A 27,090-nucleotide genomic window follows, 5' to 3' on the forward strand; every position below is an offset into this window, starting at 1 on the left:
ATGGCCTCCTTTCTCTGTCTACAAAGCCAGAAACAGCAGGTTGAATCCTTTTCACATAGTATCTCTCTGGCCTTCTCTTCTGCTTCTTGTTTCACTTTTAAGGACTCATGTGATTAGATTGGACCTACTTTGGATAATCCTGGAAAATCTCTCCATTTCAAGGTCAGCTGATTAGCGACCTTGATTCTCCTTTGCTATCTAAATAACATATTCACAAATTCCAGGGATTAGGACATGGACATCTTTGAAGGGCTATTATTCTGCCTACCACAGAGCTGTTCCAGAAAAATGGGTCATGCTTTTGAAAATTTGAAGGGTCACCATGAAAATAATATTCACTTAATGGGCCCTAGGCTAATGGTCAGGGAGCCCTGGTGGTGCCACGGTTAAGTGTTTGGCTGCTAACCTAAAGATTGGCAGTTGGAGCCCACCAGCCATCCCAAGGGAGAAAGATGTGGCAATCTGCTTGGGTAAAAATTACAGCCTTGGAAACCCTATGAGGCAATTCTGTTCTGTCCTATACAGTTGCTATGAGTTGGAATCGACTCAACAGCACACAAAACAATAGTTTAATGGTCACCAAGCCAAGGGCAAACATTAACTGGCATTGCTTATTTTTGTGAAGTGGACCCTCTGGATGATAATTTTGTCTATGAGAAATTATACAGAAATTCAGCTAGGTCTGCCCAGTTTTTTCATTACTCTGTGTGTGTTTCCCCTCTATTTTTCACTGATTTCAAAAGGAAATTTAATCCCCATAAACATGGTGTAGAAAAATGTGACTAAATCTATGATCCCTAACTCATATATGTTTGTGTTGTGCATATTAATCAGAGGATAAACTGAGGCCTAGAAATTGGAAGCTGGATACAATAGTACTGTGAGTAAGCCCTATGTCCTCACTGCTCCCAATAACATACTTCATTGTTGTTGTTCGTTGCCATGGGGTTAGTTCTGATTCATGGTGACCCCATGTATAACAGAACAAAATGTTACTGGGTCCTGTGCCATCTTCACAATCATTGGTATGTTTGAGTCTATCGTTGTGGCCATGGTATTAATCCGTCTCATTGAGGGTTTCCTTGCCTTTGCTGGCCCTCCACTTTAGCAAATATCATGTCCTTCTCCAGTGATCAGTCCCTCCAGATGACACACCCAAAGTCTTGGACAATATTCTGGCATCCACAGGATGTTCATTGGCTATGTTTTGGAAGTAGATCTCAGGCCTTTCTTCTTAGTCTGTCTTAGTCTGGAAGTTCTGCTGAAACTTGTCCATCATAGGTGACCCTGCTGGTATTTGAAATACCAGTGGCATAGCTTCCAGCATCATAGCAACACACAAGTCACCACAGTATGACAAATTAACAGACGGGCAGTGGGTACATCATATAGAACAATTTTATTTACTAAATTACATCATGTCCAAAAGCAAAGATTCCTTTTCTAAGAACAGCAAAAAGAAACTTCCAAATCAATATAGTCATGACAAAGGAAAAGTAAGTCAAGTAAAGTGAAATAGAGCTAGAATACTAGTTTTTATGAGTAAAATTGCCATTAAACTGTTTTATTGTTTGAGCACTGTGGTATTGCCACTCACCTTGCTTCCCACAATTCTGGTGCTGAAGAGTCTATCTATTCACTCTTTCATTCAGCTCTTGTGTATTAAGTAACTACTATAAGCCCAGAACCCTGCTAGATGTTAGATGTGAAAATAACAAAGAAAACATACAAATATGTGTGAGACTCATTTAAAGTTCATAATTTCACGGGAGACTTGATCATAAACAAATACCGGCAAAACACACAGATGCACCTGGTGCTCTGGAAACAAAGGAGTTAAATTGTTATTGGTTCTTGAAGGCCAAGTAGAATTTTTCCAGCTGTAGAAGGGAGAAGAAGCTTTCCGTTGCAGAGCAGCATCCAGAAAAGCACAAAAGCAAGGAAGAGCATGATGTGATCAAATTATAGTGAGACGTGTAGTATGGCTGAAGCAAAGGCAAATTAGGGGAAGAGATAATGCTCTATCAAATAGGTTGGAGTCAGATTCTAAAGGGCTCTTTAAGCCACGCTAAGAACTTTGAGAGTACAGGCTGTCTTAGTCATCTAGTGCTGCTACAACAGAATTACCCACAAGTGGATGGTTTTAACAAAGAGAAATTTATTCTCTCATGGTCTAGTAGATTACAAGTCTAAATTGAGGGTGTCAGATCCAGAGGAAGGTGTTCTCTCTCTGTCAGCTCTGGAGGAAGGTGCTTGTGAAGCATCAGTCTTCCCTTGGCCTCGGAGCATCTCAGCACGGGAACCTCAGGTCCAAAGGATGCGCTCTGCTCCCGGCACTGGTTTCTTGGTGGTATGAGGTCCCCACTCTCCGCTAGCTTCCCTTTCCTTTTATTCCTTGAGAGATAAAAGGTGGTACAGGCCACACCCCAGGCAAACTCCCTTTACATTGGATCAGGGAGGTGACCTGAACAAGCATGTTACATCCCACCCTAAACCTTTAACCACAGGCAAAGATTATTTATTACACACAGGAAAATCACAAAATGGAGGACAATCACACATGGCCTAACCAAGTTAATACAAGCATTTTGCGGGGTTCATAATTCAACCCCTGACAAAGCACTTGGGATATTTAAAAACAAGATACCAACAGAAATAAGTGACCAGTCCTCTGGGATATAGGAAGGTAACCTGACATCAAGGTGGAAAATGCCTGGAAACAAAACAAAACAAAAAAAATGAGCCAATTTAAAAAAAAATACAAAATGATGGAGGCTGACCCATTTGAGAGATATGTAAGAGGTAAAATGTTTTGTAATTTTACTAAGGCAAATAGACTTGAGCGGGTGAAAGACTTTCACCAAGTCGTAAAGGAATTTAGTGTCCCTGAAACTTTTACCCTGACCAGTTTAAGGGTGTTCTATTTTCAATGTGGACTAGATTCACATGGTTGTTTTATATTTTCATAGATACCATATTTTTATTATATTGTTTTAGGCATTAAAATTTCATAATTCCGTTTTCTAGGTACTTATTTAAAATGTTTTCCTCACGCCTTCTCCAATAGTGAGAATAACAGGAATTTTTGGTCCCATTTTATAAATGAGGCAACTGAAACACACAAAGTGCTTCACTTAGGGTCACATTGCTGATAAGGAACAGAGCCAAATCTAAAATGTGTATTTTCTTATACCATTTTTACGTTTTTAAAATTCAATTTAATGCTATGTGTGATTTTTAAGCACATATTTTTAAAAACTCAGTCTTCAGAGTTTAAATAGAAAATGAGTACATGGTTTGGCAGAGAATCAGACTAAGATCTTTCTGACTTCTGAGGAAAAACATTAACTAGCATTGTTCTTTTTTGTGACGTGTACCCTCACAGTGATGATTTTCTCCATAAGAAATCGTACCTGTACTCCTCACTTATTGACTATCTCATTTTCCGATATATTGCATTTAGGACAATAGTAAAAAATCTACTATCTGACTATTTTGCATATTAACAACATAAGTCTGGCAGCAACAAACACCTAGGTGTGAAGCCAGAGTAATGCTGGCTGTGATGATTAAGGCTATGTGTCAACTTGGCTGAGCCATGATTCTCAGAGGTTTGGCAGTTATGTAACGATGTCATTTGGCAGTGTGTAATGATGTAGTCATCTTCTGTTTTGTAATTGGATGTGGCCATCTTCCATTTTCACATAAGGCCAATTTTCACATAATGACCTGGTATTTCAAACCTAACCATGTCAGTAAGTGAGGAGTGGGTATATACAGATTCAGCTAGGTCTGCCCAATTCTTTCATTACTTTCTGTGTGGGTCATAGCATCTACACTTCTCTGTATCTTTCCTCACCTGCTGGAGAATGACCAGGGAAGACTTCATGGAGAAAGCAGCCTTTGAAATGTACCTTGAAGGAGGCATGTAGGCAAGGAATGATTCTTAGACTATTTAATTAGTATGGTAAAATATGTTAATATATAAATCCATGTAAATCAGAAATGTTAAATATGTTAACATGCCTTGATACAGAATACAACCACTTATCAGCTCTAATAAGTGGTAGTGAAAATTGTCTATTAGTTTATTCTAGTGATTTCTGAAATATTTGCTGCTTTTTAGAAATTATTGGTATCATTTTCTGTTTGTTGGGGCAGATTCACACACCTACATCCAGACCTGTCCAAATGCAGGGAAAACTACCCTAGAGACACTTTATGCTTGATTCCTCACAGTCTCTGCAGAGTTTGCAGGGCCCAATAATGCCCTTGATTAAGGGTAGCTGAGGTATAATGGAAGAGAAACAATTCTTTCTCCTATCCCCCCAATCCCAACATAGCAGAAGGACAGATTTGCCAATCTTACTTCTGCCTTCTTTAAATATTTTTACTCTCCAATATTTTTAATCACCTCCTGACCACTACCCACTTGCCTAAAAATTCCCTGGAGGTAGAGAGGAGCTTATTTACAATCATGCACCACGTATCCCCCTGTCTACCTTCCCAGGGTCTTCAGGCACACAGGGAGAATGTTCACTTTGCTCAGAAAATAAAAAACCAAAAATGTGGGTTATCAAAAGCTATTTTTCCCTTTTGAACTTTTTTTGCCTGTTTCAGTAGGCCTTCTTATTCTCAGGATCATTTTATTTGATTCCTAAACACTACAGTTAAGCAATAAATATTCATTTTCCTGGATATTGAGTAAAACAGTCCATTCCCTCAGGAATTGTCACATTTTCTTTAATTTTCAGCTCATTTGCTTAAGTCTCTCCTAGCACTTTCTCTCCACCATTAATTGTCTTACACATGCCGTCTGCTGCCTTTGTTACACCCTCTTAAATTGGAAGTTTCATCATACTAGCCAATGATTCTTCAGTTTTGGTGGTATTCCACTGAAAGCAAAATTCAATGGATTAAGACAAAAGCCACAGTTATTGAAAATTCAAGGGGAAGTCAGGCCTCTGAGATAGTGTAGTACTACTTCAAAAGAACATACAAAAACCCCAAGATTGGTGCAAGATGGGCCAGGCCATATTTCATGATTTTAAAAGAAGACTGCATTTGCAACTAACTCCACCAAATAAAGCATCATTCATGCGTGCTGTAACAGATAGTTTAAGTAAAGATCGTTTTGACGTCTTTTGAGTTTTCACACTTATCCAGGACTCCCTTTCCCCCTTCCGTCCCTCTCCCTGACCAACTCTTTCCTTCTAAAACAGTCTCCGGAACATTTTGTTAGGCCACTTTTCCCAGCTTTGGGCTGGGAGATTGACCTTGATCAACACCTCCAACCTCAGGGAAAATTTAAAGCCTTCAAATCTCTAAAACTGTAGAATTTAAACTCCTTCTCAAAATAGAAGAAAGTGGAATCCTTTGTAACCTCTCTCTTGCAACCTAGAATTTCTGAGATCGCTTCTTGAAATAGGCTTAGGGAATGTTCTAGTTGTTCATTGCTGGCTTGGTCCCAAAGATATCTGCTAGAGCGTCACAATAATTTCCCTAAGACCATAATGTAGCTACTTGAGGACAAAATTGGGACAGAAGTGGCTGACTGAGGACTCTATACTAATAAATGGGGCTCATTAACACAAGTTGTTTGGAATACTCAGTAATCACAGCTTGCTTGCTTATGTGAAAGTATTACCAAAAGCATCTCTCTGTGTGCCTGTTCTTCTCCAACTCTCCCTCAAATTGAGTATTGAGTAGTGGCCATGAAATCAAGAAAAGGGCACATTATTCATCTTTTAATTTATCCAGCAAATATTTATTGAGTAGATATGTATGCCAGTTCTTCCCACAGAGGGAGGTAAAGCACCCGTAGTCTTTGGAGCAGTGGTAGTGCTTACCACTATGCCAGATATGTGGACCTCAGAGGTATTGCTGGCATACAAAATTATACAATCAAATCAGAAGCCCACTGGTAGAATCCATCCTATACTGTACACCCCAATATAAACTGTCCTGTGAATAATTCATCCTTTTTCAATATTTTTATAAAAAAAAAAAAAATTTTTTTTTTTTTTTATATGCTGGATCTAAATTAAGGTCAAGTTTCAATAAACAATAATTTCATCATATTTTTAGTCATTACTGTTAGCTCTTCTATTAATATTCTGAAAAATAGGAACATAATTCAATATCACCTTGACAATTTACGGAAGGGCCTAGAAATATAGTTCAAAATTCAGTAGATACATATTGTGATGCACTTTGAGACCTGTCTTAGTTTCTTAGTGCTATTATATGAGAAATACCACAAGTGGGTAGCTTTAACAAACAGAAATGTATTTTCCTGTGGTTAGAAGGCGAGAAGTCCAAATTCAGGGCATCGGCTCTAGAGGAAGGGCTTCTCTTTCTGTCACCTCTCAGGGAAGGTACTTGTCTCAACTAAAAAGTTTCTGTTGCTGAGGTCCTAGGAGATCTATCTTCAGGTAGCATCAATCTTCCTCAGTTTGTGCTTCCTTCTCTGTACCTATCTGCTCTTTTTATATCTCAAAGGTGATTGGTTTACAACACACCCTACAGATATGGTCTCATTAATCTAACAAAGAAAGTCCTATTCCCAAATAGGATTACATCCACAAGAAGTGCCCTGTAGGGTTTTCTAAGCTGTAATCTTTATGGGAACAGATCACCAGGTCTTTCTGCAGCAGAGCCACTGGGTAGGTTTGAACTACCAACCTTTCAGCTAGCAGCCAAGTACTTAACCATTTCGCTACCAAGGCGCGTTATAGGGGTTGGGACTTACAACACATATTTTGAGGGGGATGCAATTCAGTCTCTAACAGGGCCCAAGTGAAATGATCAAAGGAAAAGAACTAGTTAGTAACAAAGAAAGAGAAGACAAATTTGACTACTAATATCAGTGTTGGGAGATGATGTCCACATATAAAAGGATAAGTATGAAAGAAATGAAACTAATTCTTTGCTCTCTTCTGCAATAAATAGGTGGTTAATAGACAACCATATTCAGTTTTCTCCACAACATTTTGAACGTTTGTGAAGAAAAAGAGCAGAGGGCATAGGTGTGATAATTTAACACGTGGAAAGTACGTTTTGTAAGAAAAAGTTAAAAGGCATACTACTTGGAGAAGTCTCTTAATTTGAAGGTTTGGATTTCTGAAGAGCTCTTGTAAGAGGATAGATCTCATTTCTGACCATTGAAAATTAAATTCGAAAGCAGACTTTCTGTCTTTGAATTAACATTTTAAAATCCACCAGAAAAAGAGAGCTTTTCCATCTGTGCAGGGAGGGACCTGTATATAAATATGTAGATATATATGTCTCTATATACATACCATTTGTTGCACATGTGTCTCTCTACTTTCCCAACGCAGCTCCCCCGCCATAACACACATCAGTTCAATGATAGAATAAAGTAAAAAGCTTTAAAAGGAAATGAAGTAAAGTTTAACAGCCTGGGCTGATTACAGAGTGGATATTTCTAGTTTAGTGAACACTCAACTTCCAAAATATTTTAAAGTATGAAATAGTTGTATTCCACTCAGGTATATGCAGTCACTCTTGAGGAAGTAATTATAAGGAAATATCTTGCTGGTTGTGGAAATGCAAGTGGAAAGACTTTGTAATTAATAACAACTATTTGCACCAACAAATAGAGTGGGAGAAAAAATACTTAAAACAGATTAATTTGGGTACCAGAGTGGTACAAATGGTTAAGCCTAGACTACTCACTGAAAGGTAGGCAGTTCAAACCCACCCAGAGGTGCCTCAGAAGACAGGCCTGGTGATCTGCTTCTGAAAGGTCACGGCCTTGAAAACCCTATGGAGCAGCTCTACTCCGCACACATTGAGTCGCCATGAGTTGGAATCAACTTGACAGCAAACTAACAACAACAACAGGTTGTGGAAAAGATTTGTACCTCTTCACCTCCTACCAGATATTATAAAAACAAATTAAGAAAAAAGATTTCCTTATTTAAAAAGAAGAAAAAGATTCACTTTCTTCCAAAGGTGAAATATGCCTCTATGATCTTATTTACATTATGAATAAAATAAATGTATTACAGATTTTAATTTAGAAGAGACTAAGTGTGGTTTTCTGTTTTCCAAATCAGTTAAGAAATCAGCAGTTTGAAACAGGGTCTGCAGTAAACAAAAAAGAAAGAAAAAAAATGCTGAAGCAAAGTGAAAACATTTAAGAATATAGGTGAAGTTACATGAAAAAATTAGCTTGACAGATAGAGACAAGAAATGGCTAGAAATAACTATATTAAATTATAAAAGTGAGTGATATCTTTAGCTAAAATACCATGGAATAGTGCACACTAAATAAGATACTTGTTAGTTGTTTTCCCCACTTGTGATGTAATTCCAGATTAAAGTTACATTTTCTCCCCTATAGAACAATAAAACCCTGGTGGCGTAGCAGTTAAGAGGCATGGCTACTAACCAGAAGGTCAGCAGTTCAAATCCACCAGGTGCTCCTTGGAAACTCTACGTGGCAGTTCTACTCTGTCCTGAGTTGGAATTGACTTGATGGCAATGGGTTTGGTGTGTTTTTTTTTGGTTAGAACAATAAATAGCTTCACAGAAAAGACATACTGGGCTGTGATAGAATGAGAATTAGACAGCAGGGTCAACTAGTGCATAAAATAATGAAAGACAGTAGAATAATATCAGCATTTCTTGTATAATCAATCATGCAAATGTGTCAGCAAGTATGAGGCCATCCACTCTTGTCAACAGAACCAAGTAGACAATTTGGGTGAGGGAGGAAGTACAACACAGTCAAACATGGCTATCAACACTTCTTTTTCTGTCTCAGAAGAACAAAATCCTGAGACAAGTTCTTGGAGTAAATGGAAAATTTATCCAAATGAAAATCAAATGATAAATGCCCAGAGAATATTCTTTCTTTGGAATTCTTTCAATTCTTCAATTTAACCAGCTGGAATGAATTTTCAAGTAGCGTTCTGTTCAGCTTTTTGAAATGAAGGATTTTCCTGTTAATTGGAAAGCTATATTTCATCAAAGATGAAGACAGTGTTCTTGGCTTAGCGATTGTCTTTTAAAAAAAAAAAAAAATGAGGCATTTGGCATATAAACAGATTCCATAACATGTATTTCAAGGATGAAAGACTGAACCGTGAGCCTACACACCTAACTAAGGAAAATGGGGAAAACACAAATACCAGTTTTAGTCTAAACGCTACATGATTAGTTGCTGTCATTGTGCTTCCTCATGGAGAAAAATATATAAGGAATTAAAAAAAATATTAACTTTTGGAATCAAATATTGATGCAATTAAGTTCTGGTTTCTACGTGAGATATTAGATAACTCAACAAATATAAGTGTTCATTGTTGTGTTATGTGAATATGTGTTATTGGGGCAGGGAAAGCATGATAATCAACTCAGAAACAATGAGAACAAGAGAAAAAAATTCTAAGGAAAATACCCTTTTAAGATTCAGATTTTCAAAGCAATCTGTACTATAGGCAGTGTTTTCAACTTATTTATTAGCAATATTTTTTTTGTTGTTACATTAAAATTTATATGGACAAAAAATCAGGCAAACTAATCTATCACAAAGAATGTGAAAAGTTTAAAAGATGAGTTAATTTAATCAAATAGTAAAGAAATAATTTTTGCAGGCTTCTTAAAGGAACCACTCAATAGACTGGGCTGAATGGTAATTTGTATTATGGTTTAAAAAGAATTTTACAGAAAAATTTATATATGGTGTTATTTATATACATTAAGTCTAGCAATAATGGGTATGATAGGAATTTTCTAAGAGGCACTGCTTTTTATATTTACATTGCTGAAATGCCTTTTTTTAAGGATGGTATGAAAGAAATACTTAAATAACATTCCATAACCACAAAAAAAAAAAAAAACAAAAAAACCTGTTGCTGTCAAGTCGACTCTTATTTATAGTGACTCTATAGGACAGAGTAGATCTGCCCTGTAGGGCTTCCAAGGCTGTAAATCTTTATGGAAGCAGCCACATCTATAACCCTAAGAGAGGCTGGTGAGTTCCAACTGCCTACCTTTCAATTAGCTGCAGAGTTCTTAACCACTGCACCACCAGGGCTCCTTTAGAATCCCACATTTTCACTATCTTGAGATATAAGATGGTGGTCTAAAGCAGCAGCATGGAGTAGGTGGGGTGGTGGCAGGAGTGGAGTATGAGTGTTACAAAGAAAGATGAATAAATCCATTCATTTTTGAGATAGCCGTTAATACTTTGGTCTAAACTGAAAATTTTGGGTCTAACACTTGATGTTCTACTAGGCAAGCTCCAATGGTTCTTGAAACTGAAGACCAGCCATGTTGTTGTTGTTAGGTGCTATCTAGTTGATTTCAACTCATAGCACCCCATGTGATAGAGTAGAACTGCTCTGTAGGGTTTTCTAGGCCATAATCCTTAGCAGAGCAGATTGCCAGGTCTTTTCTTTGGTGGAACTGCTGGGTGGGTTTGAACTGCAAGCCTTTTGGTTAGCAACCAGTCACGTGACCATTGCATCACCACAGCTCCTTGAAATCAGCCATACCTCTGTCTGTAAATATTTGAAGATGAGCAACATAAAAATGAATTATTATGAGCTCATAACTCCCACACTTCTGTTGGTTTATCTTACTGGGGGGACTTGTGTGTTGCTGCGATGCTCGAAGCTATGCCACTGGTATTCAAATACCAACAGGGTCACCCATGGCGGACAGGTATCAGCTGAGCTTCCAGACTAAGGCAGACTAGGAAGAAGGACCTAGCAGTCTACTTCTAAAAAGAATTAGCCAGGGAAAACCTTATGAATAGCTACATTGTCTAATATAGTGCCAGAAGATAGCCCTTCAGTTTGGAAGGCACTTAAAATATGACTGGGGAAGAGCTGCTTCCTCAAAGTAGAGTTGACCTTAATGATGTAGATGGAGTCAAGCTTTCAGGACCTTCATTTGCTGATGTGGCACAACTCAAAATGAGAAGAAACAGCTCCAAACATCCATTAATAATCAAAACCTGAAATACATGAAGTATGAACTAGGAAAATTGGAAATTGCCAAAAATGAAAAGGAATGCATAAAGATCAATATTCTAGGCATTAGTGAGCTGAAATGGACTGGTATTGGTCATTTTGAATCAGATAATCACATGGTCTACTATGCTGGGAATGACAGCTTGAAGAGGAATGGCGTTGAATTCATCATCAAAAAGAACATTTCAAGATCTATCCTGAAGTACAACGCTGTCAGTGATAGGATAATATCCATATACCTACAAGGAAGAGAAGTTAATATGAGTATTAGTCAAATTGACACACCAACCACTAGGGCCAAAGATGAAGAAATTGAAGATTTTTACAAACTTCTACAGTCTGAAATTGATCAAACATGCAATCAGGATGCACTAATAATTACTAGTGGTTGGAATGCAAAAGTTGGAAACAAAGAAGAAGAATCAGTAGTTGGAAAATATGGCCTTGGTGATAGAAATGATACCAGAGATCACATGATTGAATTTTGCAAGACCAACGACTTCTTCATTAAAAATACCATTTTTCACCAACATCTATACACATGGACCTCGCCAGATGGAATACACAGGAATCAATATGACTACATATTTGGAAAGAGATGATGGAAAAACTTAATATCATCAGTTAGAACAAGGCCAGGGGCCAACTGCAGATCACATTATCAATTACTCATATGCAAGTTCAGATTGAAACTGAAGAAAATTAGAACAAGTCCACAAGAGCCAAAGTATGACCCACCTGAATTTAGAGACCATCTCAAGAATAGATTTGACGCATTGAACACTAATGACTAAAGACCAGATGAGTTGTAGAATGACATCAGGGACATCATACATGATGAAAGCAAGAGGTTATTAAAAAGACAGAAGGGAAAGAAAAGACCTAAATGGATGTCAGAAGAGACTCTGAAACTTGCTCTTGAACGTCGAGTAGCTAAAGCAAAAGGAAAAAATGAAGTAAAAGTGCTGAACAGAAGATTTCAAAGGGCAGTTTGAGACGACAACAACATCATAAAGTTTTATGATGACATGTGCAAAGACCTGGGGATAGAAAACCAAAAGGGAAGAACACTCTTGGCACTTCTCAAGCTGAAAGAACTGGTAAAAAATTCAAGCCTCGAGTTGTAATACTGAAGGATTCTACCAGGAAAATACTAAACAAAGAAAGAAGCATCAGAAGAAGATGGAAGAAATACAGAGTCACTCTACCAAAAAGAATTGGTTCATGTTCAGGAACTGATGGTACTGAAGGAAGAAGTCCAAGCTGCACTGAAGTCATTGGCGGAAAACAAGTCTCCGAGAATTGAAGGGATACCAACTGAGATGTTTCAACAAATAGATACCATGCCAGAAGTGCTCACTTGTCTATGCCAAGAAATTTTGAAGAGAGCTACCTGGCCAACCGACTGGAAGAGATCCATATTTATGCCTGTTCCCAAGAAAGGTGATCCAAAAAAATGCTAAAATTATTAAACAATATCATTAATATCACATGCAAGCAAAATTTTGCTGAAGATCATTCAAAAGTGGCTGCAGCAGTATATCAACAAGAAACTGCCAGAAATTCGGACCGGATTCAGAAGAGGATGTGAAACTAGGGATATCATTGCTGACGTCAGATGGATCCTGGCTGAAAGCAGAGAATACCAGAAAAATGTTTACCTGTGTTTTATTGACTATGTTAAGGCATTCAACTGTGTGGTCAGGAAAGGTGTGGGTCAGGGTTGTATCCTTTCACCATAGCTATTCAATCTGTACACTGAGCAAATAATCTGAGAAGCTGGCCTATCTTAAGAACATTAACAACCTGCATTATGCAGACAACACAAATGAAGGAGAACATTAACAACCTGCATTATGCAGACAACACAACCTTACTTGCTGAAAGTGAACAGGACTTGAAGCACTTACTGATGAAGATCAAAGACCACAGCCTTCAGTATGGATTACACCTGAACATAAAGGAAACAAAAATCCTTACAACTGGACCAATAAGCAACATCATGATAAATGGAGAAAAGATTGAGGTTGTCAAGGATTTCATTTTATTTGGATCCACAATCAACAGCCATGAAAGGAGCAGTCAAGAAACCAAAAGATGCATTGCATTGGGAAAGTCTGCTGCAAAAGACCTCTTTAAAGTATTGAAAAGCAAAGATGTCACCTTGAGGACTAAGGCATGCCTGACCCAAACCATGATGTTTTCAATTGCTTCATATGTATGTGAAAGCTGGACAATGAATAAGGAAGACCAAAGAAGAATTGATGCATTTGAATTGTGGTATTGGAGAAGGGTATTGAATATACCATGGACTACCAAAAGAACAAATAAATCTATCTTGGAGGAAATAGAACCAGAATGCTGCTTAGAAGCAAAGTTGGCAAGACTGTGTCTCACATGCTTTGGACATGTTATCAGAAAGGATCATTCCCTGGAGAAGGACATCATGCTTGGTAATGTAGAAGGTCAGGGAAAAAAGGAAGACCCTCAATGAGACGGATTGACACAGAGGCTGCAACAATGGGCTCAAGTATAGCAACAATTGTGAGGATGGTGCAGGACCAGGCAGTGTTTTCGTTCTGTTGTACATAGGGTCGCTATGAGTCGGAATGAACTTGACAGCACCTGACAACAACAACGAGTTCATAAATAGTATCTAAAACTATGAAAATATGCAGAACCAATTTTTTTCCTTAAGGGGGCAATAATCTTCATTTCATAAGCTAGTCAGGAATTTCATTGTAAAAGTCCATGAGCATAGTTTTACTAGATTTAATACATGAAGTCTATCAACACACTCTTTTACATCAAATGAAAAATCACAATAAATTTACATGCCTACCCAATAGATGGAAACCCTGGTGGCGTAGTGGTTAAGTGCTACGGCTGCTAACCAAAGGGTCAGCAGTTCGAATCCACCAGGCGCTCCTTGGAAACTCTATGGGCCAGCTCTACTCTGTCCTATAGGGTCGCTATGAGTCGGAATCGGCTCGACGGCACTGGATTTGGTTTTGGTTTTTATCCAATAGATAAAATTGTTTAAGACTTGAAATTTAGTTTAAAACATAATATGCAAGCATGATTAGATCAAGAAATTTTCAACGTGTAAATTAATAATTCTGGTTTAGTTTCTAAGAGTTCTGTGATCCACCTTAATATGGTGAGTAGGATTTCAAAGTCAAGTTAAAAGCTTTTTCACAAAAAAAAGAACAAAAAAAAGAAAAACACTGCAATTATTATTTCAAATTAACTTTTAATTAAATGATAGTTGATTCAAGAAAAATAAGCTCATTTAAAGTAATTATAAATGTATAATATTCATCTGATGTAAATTTTATCATCCTGCTATGTTTGTAAAATATTATAAAATAAAATACAGAATACTCCTTACTTTTATAATGAGTAATAAATTGTAAATACTGCAAATAGTTAAATCGTTGAGGGCTTTCTTCCATTTGCACTTATAACTGGTCTTTTAATTCTGATGATTTACAACAGGAGGATGTCCTCAGTGTTCAGTATTCAATATCATTAACAGTCTTTTCTGGACTCCTGTTAATGTCTCTTTTAAATGCAAGGAATCAAGCCTGGAATTTGGGACAAAAAAAGCAATGAGATTGAATGAAGTGGCCTTGGGTAAAAGGTCATATAAATTTCTGTTAGGACATAAAGCCAAAATTCAAAATTTAAAATCCTGAATCTTCAGTTGGTCACTGTCAGTTGAAACTGACTTGACGGCTATGGGTTATACAATGAGGGTGGGGGAGGGGGGCAGAGTGGAAATACTAGGAAATAAATGGACTTACATTAATAAAAAAGAACAGAAAACGAGGTAACCGAATGGTGCTAACACAAAATATCTGGTCCAAAGTGCTGTTAATTCCAAGTTTTGAATAAGCAATTTGGTGCCTAGTAAATATATTCTAAGCTTTCACTTCTATAAACCCTTTCTTTTTTCAAAAGTTAGTCCACACCTGGACACTTTCCTTGCCTTGATTTTTCTATCAGTAGCTTAAGTGTGAAATAAAACAAGAACACATGTCACGTTGTGTTCTGTTGAGATACAATATGGAGGCAGAGAAGTGCAGTGGTTAAGAGCTCTCATTTTCTTCATGTGTCAAAATGGGGCTATGATAGAACTTGTAGACATGGTCTAGTCCCTGGGTGGCACCAATGGTTAAACACTGAGCTGCTAACCCAAGGTTGGTGGTTCCAGTCCACCCAGAGGCACCTCAGAAGAAAGACCTGGTGATCTATTTCCAAAGATGTCAGCCATTGACAATCCTATGGAGTGCAGTTCTACTCTGAAACACACGGGGTCACCAAGAGTTGGAATCCACCCAGTGGCAACCGGTTTGTTTTTGTTTCTTTTTATAGACATGGTGCCTGTACATAGATGGTACATAGAAGTGCTCAGTTTTAGTTATCATTACTCTTACTATTTTCAAAAACAATTATCATGACTCATCTTCATGTTGGTTATTGCAGTAGGTTTCTACTTGGGTGCTAAGGGGCACGGAGAGAAGAAACATAAAGAATCTAGCCAAGAAAAGAGTTAAAAAAAACCATGAAGGTATCCCTGAGGGGTGGCTTGTGGGTAGAGAATTAAATACTGAGTTAGAGCAGGCAATACCAGAGACTGCATTCTAAGTAGACGTATCCAATATGGGGTCAGTAAACATTGTGTGCTGTGCTGCGAAGAATGGAGGCGTAACTAGGAAGAGAAGTGGGAGGTCAGGGATGTGGGTGAGAAGTAAGCAGGGCCAGGTCACAGAGGACACTGAGTGCCATGTTCAGAAGCTTGGGTTTTATTATTCACTTCCATCTCAAAATTTACACTCAGGCTCTTACAGTCAAGACACTTTTGTTTCTGAATTCCCAATGAAACATGATGCACATAGATGGCATCTCTTTAATTAGCCCTTTTCAATTGGTGGCAAAATGCTACTTTAATCTTAGTATCTTTTAGTGAATACAACTATATTTTTAAAAACAGTTCGTCACAAAGTGGTATCAGAAATTAACATTTAGTAAATAATGATATAAGTCAAATTATTTTTCTGTGAATAATTAATCAAAAGCATATTTGAATAGAAAAACAAGAGAGCTTATTCCCCAAGAAACTGCAGAGTAGGTATTTAAGTAGCTTTACACTTCAATCATCTCTATTCTTTCGTATTTTCACTGTATGTGTTATGAATTTCTAGGTTAAAACAATAGCAGAAGGAATATGCATCTCTATTTCATTAAAACAAGAAAAGACAAAGGGTTTGAATACATTTTTCAAGTCAATTCCGCTTGGTAACAATATAGCTGAGAAGGAAATTTGGCACTGTTGACTTCCAGCTGTGTTCCTAACTGCTTCGTCTGGCTGTCCAATGATTATATAGCCTACAGTGCAAAGGCCTTTAAATATGAATCTACACAACAGATCATAATTGCTGAATAAGTTACAGTGTAGCAATTTCTCCTCCCTTGCAAATTTTCTACAATGAAGTCTTATCTAAAACAAAAAGTTGGGCTTTTCCTTCCCTGGTGGCTCAGTGGTTAAGCTCTATGACTGCTAACCAAAAGGTCTGCAGTTGGAATCCACCAGCCACTCCTTGGAAACCCTATGGGGCAGTTCTACTCTGTCCTAGAGGGTCACTACGAGTCGACTCTACAGCAATGGGTTTGTTTGTTTTTTGGCTTATGCAAAACAACAGGAAGCCCTGGTGATGTAGTGGTTAAGAGCTACCGATACTAACCAAAAGGTCTGCAGTTTGAATCCACCGAGTGCTCCTTGGAAACTCTATGGGGTTAGCTCTACTCTGTCCTATAGGGTCGCTGTAAGCTGGAAACCACTGGACAGCAACTTTTTTTTTTTTTTTTTGTATACAAAACGACAACAACAAAATACATAAAAATCAGGTCCGCAGGTTCAATTCTAGATTCAGGAATCATCTGATTAATCCCATTTTAATAGTGTGTGTGTGTGTGTGTGTGTGTGTGTGTGTGTGTGTGTGTGTGTGTGTGTGTGTGTGTGTGTGTGTGTGTGTGTGTGTTGAAGGTATAAAGCCTTGGGCTTCTAATCGAATTTCATTCCACGCCGAATAAAGAGAAAGGGCTTACCAACAAATTTTCTTTTTAATGGAATATTTATTAAGTTGGCTTGAGTCATAGATTCAGTGATATTTAGTCCTCAGTCTAGAATGTGGGATAAATTTTTAGCTTTTTGAGAAAAATTATAACCCAGCTTGTTTTAGGAAGTGGAGCCATTTAAAGCTTAATGGCTCCCCCTAGTGGAACTTTGCAAGAAAATCACAAAGAAGTTGCTTTTGCGGGGCGGGTGGGGGTGTTTAACAGAAATTTGTCTCCTTATGGTTTAATAAGCTAGAAGTCAGAATTCAGGGCACCGGCTCTAGGGAAACCTTTCTCTCTCTCTTCTGGCTCTGAGGGAAGGTCCTTGTGTCTTTTTAGCTTCTGTTCCTAGGTTCCTTAGCGATCTTCATGTGGCTTGGCATCTCTTTCTCCATCTGTGCTTCCTTACTTTTGTGCCGGATCTGCTCATTTATGGTTCAAAAGTGATTGACTTAAAACACATCCTACACTGATATGGTCTCATTGACATAAGAAAGAAAACCCTATTCCCAAATGGGATTACATCCATAAGTAGTTGGGTTAGGATTTACAACATAGATTTTGGGGGGGCACACAAATTAAGAAGTGGATCTTTTAAAAAGATCTCTGTACCTGTATTTCTAAACCTCCAAGGAAATTGTGATCTGATATTTATAATTTGAGGAATTCTCAATAAATGAATTAGATTTGTGGTTCTAGTAAAAGTAACCTTTTAATCATAACCCGATTACATTTAAAAGGGTAATTGAACAAGCTCAGTAGTTTATATTTTCACTTGGAACTTTTGTACAATATGTGACTGAGGACCAATAATTCAGAGTCATTTTCTTCTCTTAATTCTTTTTACATGTTTATTCTTTTTAGTTCATATTTGAATCTGAACACATTCTGAAAAGACAATCTGCAGCTCATTTTCATTTCCTATCTGGGTGCCTAATCCAAATGTACCCTATCAGAAAACTGGAGTAAAATAAACATATTCACTATCCATTAGTAAAAACAAAAGAAATTAGATATACAACCATGTGAAGTAAAGTAATTTTCATATATATTTAAGGAAATTAGGTTCTATCTGAATAATAATGGTTCATAAATGTGGCTGCACAGGAGAATAACCTAGAGCTGAACTTATATAACTACTGGGCTCTTTGTAAGATCTAACCCATCGCCCTTGAGTTGATACCAACTCATAGCAACCCTTTAGGACAGAGAAGAACTCCCCATTGGGTTTCCAAGGAGCAGCTGGTTGATTTGAACTGCCCACTTTTTGGTTAGCAGCCAAGCTCTTAACCACTTTACCATTAAGGCTCCTTATAAAATCTTCTAATCATAATCTCCAGGGTGAGACCTAGGAATCTATTTTTTAAAGTCATCTATGTTTGGGAAGGAGTCCCTGGGTGGTAGAAAGTATTAAGGAGCTCAGCTGCTAACTGAAAGGTTGGTGGTTGCGTCCACCCAGAGGCATCTCAAAAAGAAAGGCCTTGTGATCTACTTCTGAAAAATTATCCGTTGAAAACCCTATGGAGCACAACTCCACTCTGACATGCATGGGATCATCACGGGTTGGAATTGGCTCAACAGTAATTGGTTTCATGTTTGGGAGCCTGATCTGCAGAAGGCACTAGAAAGTGCTTATATAAAGGGTTATATATATTCGTGTTAATAGGAAATAATTTCAGAATCTCGATAATGTCAATCTGTTCAATTATGTCGTACTAGTTTTCGACAAAATTTTAAATAATATGTGGCAATATGGTCTGCACAGAGATTTTAGCTACCCTTTTTAAAGTTAAGGCTCAAAAATAAATACCAGCCATTGACTACACTCCCTCTAAGGAATTCTTTTACTTACAGCAATGTTTATGAAATAGGAAAGAAGGTCATATATCAGAATATTCTATTGGCCTTTTCTAAACTATTCATCCAAACTCTGTCCTGCTATCAGATTCTAATACTTACTCTTCTCCAGTTTTCAGTACTACTGGTCCTCAGGATAAAGTGCCAACATAGCAACTGAGTCCCGTATACCTTTTCAGCTTTGCTGGGCAATATCCTATGTATAAACTCTGATCCAACCAAGGATGCCTTCTGCCTGCCTTCATGCCATTGACATATTGTTCACTGCTCAGCATAACCTTCTTTCCTCATCAGCCTGGCCAATTCTTACTCATTCTTTAAGCCTCAGCTCAAATATCACTCCCTGTGGGGAACCTTTTTCAATCTCCATCAGCAAAGTTCGATGCTTTCCCTGCTGTGCTCCCAATCAGATCTTGTGCATGTCTCCATTTTAGCATTAGTGTGTGACTGTAATTATCATGTCTGTCTCCATATGTCACTGGTATCCCTAGGCTTTAGCACTCTTTTTGGCAAGGAATAATGGCTTAATTCATGTTTGTATAATGAGTTAATAAAACTTGCTTTCATTTGTTCCATGATTAGCATGTGCCAGACACAGTGCAAAATGTTCTACAAGCATTTCCTTTAATCTTCACAAAAATTAGCAAGTAGCAATTATTATCCATATTTTACATAGCAGGCAATTAAGCCTGAGTGATATCAACAACTAGCCAAAAGTCACATAACTTGTTTGTGTCAGACCAAGATTATAAATATGGCATTCTCCTGACTCTAAGGACCATATTCTTAAACATTTCACCATAGTGCTTCTCTGCAAGGGCTCAGATTATACTTGATTGCTAATAGCAATTTCTCTTTGATGGTTTCTACCCAAACACCATCTTCATAGCTGGAACATGAAGGGAAGGTGAACATTCTTTTAATCTTTGAAGCACTCCACAACCCAGTTCTGGCACACATATGCTTGTGCCAAAAACCAAACCAAACCCATTGCTGTCGAGTTGATTCAGATTCATAGAGACCCTACAGGACAGAGTAGAACTGCCCCATAGGGTTTCCAAGGAACAGCTAGTGGATTTAAACTGCCAACCTTTTGGTTAAAGCTGAGTTCCTAACCACTGTGCCACCAGGGCTCTGGGGATCCTTTAAAAAAAAGAAAAAAATCATTGCTGTCGAGTTGATTCTGACTCACAGCAACCCTGTAGGACTGAGTAGAACTACCCCACAGGGTTTCCAAGGAGTGACTGGTGGAGTTGAACTGCTGACTTTTTGGTTAGCAATCAAGCTCTTAACCACTGCCCCACCAGGGCTCCATGTTTGTGCCAAACGTACACATAAAAGGAATGACAAAACATAGTCCTCTGTGTAAGACTGTGATAACTAGAATGCTTAGTTTGCAAAATTGAAAAGAAAAAAAGTTGAAAAAGTAACTACTGACCACATCAATGAAAAGTCACCAGAATAGAAAAGAAACCCCTTTTAATGAAAACCTTATAGCATTTCCCAAATTGCACATGATTTTTAATGGACTACAGCCACTCTTCTACATTTCTAGTTTGTTTCTTGGACAAGAGGAAAATATATTATTTACGCAAAAGGGTAGTTAGTGTTTCTAACCGCTAACACATGGCCCGTAAAAAATAATAATCCCATCTCTCTATTGTGCAATAGCTCTCTGTATGGCAGCAACAACGTACAATGTGCTAGTTTCCTGTTACTTTACTAGAGCCACCCCTTTCACTCACTGCCCAGACTAAATAGTTATTCCTTGGATAATAAAGCTATAATACTGAGTTTCAAGCTACCTCCAAAAATATTTCTGCCTGTCTTAAGAAATAATCATGTCAGGGTGCTAACAAACAGAAATGCTCTGCAAGTTGAGTATGTTGTCACAAATGGCTAAAAAACATATAAATCAATCTGCAACCAAGAAAGAAACAATATATTTCTTCTGTGTCCAAAGCACTATGGTTGGGATCACAGCTGTAAGATGTTGGACCCTCATTAAGAGAACAATGTCAAACACTAAACTTCTGGATGATTTCCATAAAATTCACAACATTTTGTTTGGTGTCAGTAGTTTTTATGGAACCTTGGAGTGATTCTCATTGGCAGTTTTTCAGAGCTGAACTCAAATACCTCCAAAATGCTCTTCAAAATGGAAATATTATGTAACCTAACTTTGCAGTCATCTCCCTCTGAAAACCAAGCACATACCATGAAAACCAGCATTTCTCTCTCTCAATATGTGTAGCTTTATTAAATACAAATTAAATTATGCTATCTATTCAGGAAGGTAAATTTACTCTTCATTTTTCTCCTTTTACTTTCCAAGTTTAAGTCAGCACTTCAAATACATGGTCACTAAAGCCAGAATGAAAAAAACAATTTTTTTTAAAGGCCTGGATCCCTTTTGCAGAAAACTATATCAACTCAGAAATATTTTTTGATGTGAAAAGAATAATGGAATTGGTGGATCAGTACACAAATCTTCAGCCTTAGGCATAATAAACCCAAAACTCGTTTCCTTCGAGTTCACTCTGACTCATAGCAACCCTATAGGACAGAGTAGAGCTGCCCCAAGGAGCGGCTGGTGGATTTGAACTGCCGACCTTTTGGTTAGCAGCCAAGTTGTTAACCACTCTAAACCACTGCACCACCAGGGCTCCTAGGCATGATAGTCAACTTTAATATTTTTTGTTCTCTTCTATGTATTCGTAACTGATATTTCCCTGTCCCTGGTCTGGGTCCCTACTTTGTTAAATGTTTTTCAAGAGGTCAGAATTTTGGAGCTGTATTATGTTGAGCACAAGGCAAGTTTTCATAAATCAACTGGGAGGTTTTGTAAATGTAGTCTTATGACAAAGCTAGCTGTGGCATAAAATCATCAATCCAAAAAGACTGTATTGGCTTAATATATTTATGTAGTATTAATAATACTGCTCCCAAGGATTCCGTTACCAGAATCAAGAAAAGGAAAGCCAAACCACTAAATTCAATATTTTCAGCCTGTTTCAGGACATGAAAATATTTTGGTTCTCCCATGCAAATAATTTCTGCAAAAGACTTTGTCCAAAGTGACTTTATTGTAGACAGAGACTAATTTCAAATATTATATGACTCAGTATGTGGGAATACACGCTATCAAATTTTGTCCCACATCAGGGAACAGTTGGCTCCTAGTTTTCATTTCCCATAATTTTGATTGAAATCAGTAATTTCTCATAGGGAAATATGCATTGATGGATATTTCTAAAACCATGCCCTCAAAAATTACATTGTAGATTTCATGTGTAAAACGTTTACATGACTAAATATCTAGTTAATGTATTATTTAGAAAAAAATAAAAATAGCACTTCCAATTTAGTACCAGATACATTCATTTTGATTAAATTGTTCTCTTCCTCTAAACTCTCAGTAGTTCTCTATTGCCAACAGACTGAAATTCAGTTCTGCACCCTGGCCCCAGTATTCCTTGCAATATGAATCCCCACCTAAAAATCTTTAAAAGGATATTCATTCCACTTTTTAAAATGCCTCATAGTGTGAATCGGAATTAAATCTATGCTTCAAATCCAGTTCAAATTCAGGGCCTCCATAGAATCCAGTATACATCCAGTAAGGATCTGTTCATTTGGTAGATAGAAATACAAAATCCCTGCCCTGATAGATAGCTAGATAGACAGACAGACAGATAGAAGCTGTCAAGTCAACTCCAACACATGGCAACCTTATGGACAACAGCACAAGTCATCCTCATGATCACCAGTATGTTCAAGTCCCTCATTTTGGCTATTGTGTCAATCAATCTCACAAGGGTCTCCCTTGACCTTGTTGGCCCTCTACTTTGCCATGCATGGTGTTCTCCTCTAACAATTGATCTCTCCTGATGACGTGTTCAAAGCAAGTGAGTCTGACAGTGTTCTGTTGTGATCAATAAGATTTCATTGGCTGATTTTCAGAAGTAGATCACCAGGCCTTTCTCCCTAGTCTGTCTTAGTCTGGAAGCTCCACTGAAACCTGTCCACTATGAGGGACCCTTCTGGTATATGAAGTACCTGTGGCATAGCTTCCAGCATCATAGCAACACGCAAGCAACCATAGTACAACAAACTGACTGAGTGGTGGTATTAGCTTATACCATAGGTTCCTTAGTCATCTAGTGCTGCCATAACAGAAATACCACAAGGGGATGGCTTTAACAAAGAGAAACTTATTTTCTCACATCTAGTAGGCTACAAGTCCAAATTTAGGACGCCAGCTCCAGGGGAAGGCTTTCTATTTCTGTCGGCTCTGGAGGAAGGTCCTTGTCCTCAATCTTCCCTGGTCGAGGAGCTTCTCAGGCACAGGGGACCCTGTGTCCAAAGGATGCACTCTGTTCCCGGTGCTGCTTTCTTGGTGGTATGAGGTCTCCAACTCTCTGCTTGCTTCTCTTTCCTTTTATCTCTTAAGAGATAAAAGGTGGTGCAGGCCACACCCCGGGGAAACTCCCTTTACTTTGGATCGGGGGGGTGACCTGAGTGAGGGTGGTGTTACAGTCCGACCCTAATCCTCTCAACATAAAATTGCGATCACAAAACGGAGGACACCACATAATGCTGGGAATCATGGCCTAACCAAGTTGACACATATTTTTGGGGGGACACAATCCAATCCATGAGAATAGGACTATTATTAAGTTATAATCACCACTACCACTGCATACAAAGAAAATACAAAGTACATAAATTTCAATATAAAAACATTTGTCCTAAAATAAAGTATATTTATTCTGGTATTCAGCATGAACTTTTATTTCCATGTTTGTTATACAAATCGATTCTGTTCTTGTAGATGGCATCCAGATATAGCAGCAGATTGCAAATATGTTACTTCCAGTTGAAAATTATTGAATACAAAATGATGCCTTAAATAGAGGCCAGATCAAATATACACATTAATAAATTCCTTAGATGATAAGTCTGTTCAAAACTTTCTGTTAAATATATATAAATAACTACCATATAAAATAAATTCTAAACTTGTAAGAATAGAACTCTCTAGTATTCAGAACTATCATGTATTAATTGCTTCATTATATTTTGTACATGTTTCATATTCAAATTGTTTGGAGTATTGTAAAAACTTAATAAAGAGAAGATGAATAAATGATTTAAATAGTAGATATTTGGTTTCTATGGGTGTGGGATGCAACCTTAGAGAAGTTTAACCCTTTTTTTTTAAACTTAGAAAAACCAAATAGAATATAATCGAATGTATTTTTTAAAGGAGTATGCTTTCTTTTCAGGAAAAAAAGGAAGGGAGAGGAAAAGAAAAAAACTTAATAAAGAAGAAAGTAAGGAAGTAATACCTGAAAACAAAGGTCTGGAACCCAGCAGAGGAACCCCAGAACCACAAGAAAACAAGGACAAACAGCAGCAGAAGAAGCGAAAAGCCCAAGATAAACAACAGAAATCGGTATCAGTCAGCACTGTACACTAGAGGGTCCCATGAGATTGTTGTAGACTCATGATGCTGCTATCTCAACCAGATGCCCAGGGCAGGTGCTCTAGCCATTAGGACCATAAGTGGATGTTATCAGTTACCGCTCAGTCTAAACAACATTCCACATAGTTGCTATATTCTTCATACAAGCGTAGTTAACAACAAAGAGCCAAAAGTTCAAAGAAGGGATACTTTCAAATGGTTATCTTATATGCTTCTACACATTGTTAAGAAACAAGAAATTTTGTATATAATTATCAATAGGCTATATGATGTAACAACATAATGATGACAACTGGAGAAGCAACATCTTTTCCCTATAAAAATATTTTCAAGCTATTGTTTTAAGATGGAAAAGATAGTTCTACAAATGCAATGAGGCAGTATCCCTTCAAGACACATAAGAGATCAGGGGAGAGAAACATCTTTCAGAGGACAGTCTTGTTTTGTCCAGGAGGTCTAGAGAGTGCTCAGAATTAGGGCCTGGCATTTGGAATCCTAAGATTTATCATCACAGAAACAGCTCTTTTAAGATTGTTCTATCGCCCTCATCCTGTGCCTGCGAGAGCGTGAACCAGAGTTGAATATACTGTATGGGATTGGAGAAAGGCAAAATAGGGAAGAAACCATAGAGTTGGAGATTATTTTTGTGCTTTACAAAACTGTGAAGGGATGTGATTACCTGGAACAGGACTCCAATCTATGTTGGCAATATGTGGTTCAGCCTCTGCTACTCCTTGGGTTATATGTCTGTAAACATGTACCTCTAACATACGCCCAAAAGCAAAATCATACTTACTAGAAGAAAATTCTGATTTCATAGAAAACAAAAAACTAGAGTAAGGAGAGTAGAACATGTTTGCCAAGTCATGTATTTTCTTTCTCTCTCGATGAAGGAAAAAAAAGTTTCATTACCTGCTTAAAGATCCACCAGGAACTAAAAGGGATACTACTTTCTAACAAGGTGTATCTAGTAGGGGGGAAAGCCACCACAATAAATATATTTGTTGATAGTTTTTAAAGTTCTGTTCACTTTGTTTTATTGTGTGCTTTTTTGTTTTTTTCAATTGGAAAAATTGTTATTCTTACTCTAAGAGATTCATGAATCAGGAAAGAGAATTCTGTTAAATCAGAGAATGCGTTACATGTCCGTGTTTGCTTTTTGAATCCACACTTATCTGAGTCAACGGAGATTGATTTATAAGGTATTAGGAGATATTTAAACAACATTTTTCTTATTTTCATCAAGAAAAATGCTAGTTATATCTGCATAAATATATATATATATATATATATATATATATATATGGATAGGCGATAGGAAATAATTTCAGTGCTTCTTTCATTGCTTAGAAATCAGCACCTTTTCTTGTATGTCTGGTTCCTCCTGTACCTTCAACATTTGGCCTTTTCTTCTCCATATTTTCTCAGTCTGTGAACCTCTCTGGGGGATTGAAGTCACCCTAGCTGAAAGCTCACCAGTGTTTCACAGAGGACACAGCCCTTTCAGTCCAGGAGGAAGCATCTCTGAGTGTGTGGCACAGAATCTCATGCCTCACCTTCACCTTCCTGTTGTAATGAAAGGACACCCAGCTTCTCTGTCCACCACTCTTCCTAGCCCTCTCAAGATCACTGCTTTCTGAAGAGCTTGCAATGATCTGGCTTCTGGCTGCCTATCTCTGAGCACCCTTTCTCTACCAACTGTATTGCTCATGTGGACTGCTTGGCTTAATTGGTTTTCTGTTTCACTTTTCTTCTTCCAAGATATAAAATTTTTGAATGATGTATTCCTGTTTCTTACTTTGGTGTTTTCTTTTCTTGTCTGCCAAGAGATAAGTGTTTCCACTAACTAAATCTATTCCCGATGTACGAAATGACTCCATCTTCAACTAAAACTTAGGCTACAAAGGAGAAACAAAGCTTTTCCACAGAACTGTATTTAAGAAAACAACAACCATACTCATTGACCTGCCCCATAGGGTTTCCAAGGAGTGGCTGGTGGATTCAAACTGCCAATCTTATTATCAAGGTTTAGGACTTTGGATGGTTTCAAATGCCACCCTTGTCTTCAGTGCTATCTAGTCAAGCATAAGTAGCTAAATCACTTTTGTGTATCTTTTTATCTTTGTTTTCATTCATTCAAGGTACACTTGCTGGCAGAGTCCCTAGGCAGAGTTGGAAAAAGGGTTAGTTAGCCAGGACACAATTGTAGCAAATGATTATCATGTCTTCCCACGTGTTTTGATTCAAGGCTTTTGTTTTGCTGTCCTCCAGGCCATGGCGGACTACGTCCTTGAAGCGACATTTAAATAAAACTAGAATTGCTACAAAGAAAAATGAACTGAAAACTAACATTAAGCTTCATACATTAGGTGAAATATATTTGAAGACAAAGGTATCATCAATTTTAACTGCAATTCTCAGTTCACCTGTAATAGAGCCTTAAGCACACAGACTCATTATGATCTTCAAACTAGCTGCCTTCTCGACTTTGAACTAAAACTCTTGATCAACTTCTGATAAAGTTCGTGCATTGGTCACAGGAAGCATTAACTTTCTGCTCTAAGGGCTGGTAAGTGGTTATGGTAACAGGGCTAGTAGGTGCTTAATATGAAGACAAAATCA

General features: G+C 37.7%; 1 protein-coding gene across 1 annotated transcript in view; it reads left to right on the forward strand.

Moving 5' to 3' along the window:
- Nucleotides 1-25,480, forward strand: part of RSPO3 (R-spondin 3) — a 96,849-nt gene extending 71,369 nt beyond the window's left edge. The window contains exon 5 of the mRNA XM_023558925.2: nt 24,269-25,480. Within this exon, the coding sequence (XP_023414693.2) occupies nt 24,269-24,462 (194 nt within the window). The 3' untranslated portion in view covers nt 24,463-25,480. The remainder of the gene's footprint in view (nt 1-24,268) is intronic.
- Nucleotides 25,481-27,090: the final 1,610 nt, after the last annotated feature.

Source organism: Loxodonta africana, chromosome 1, assembly GCF_030014295.1.
Source record: "Loxodonta africana isolate mLoxAfr1 chromosome 1, mLoxAfr1.hap2, whole genome shotgun sequence".
Classification (NCBI taxonomy): Eukaryota; Metazoa; Chordata; class Mammalia; order Proboscidea; family Elephantidae; genus Loxodonta; species Loxodonta africana.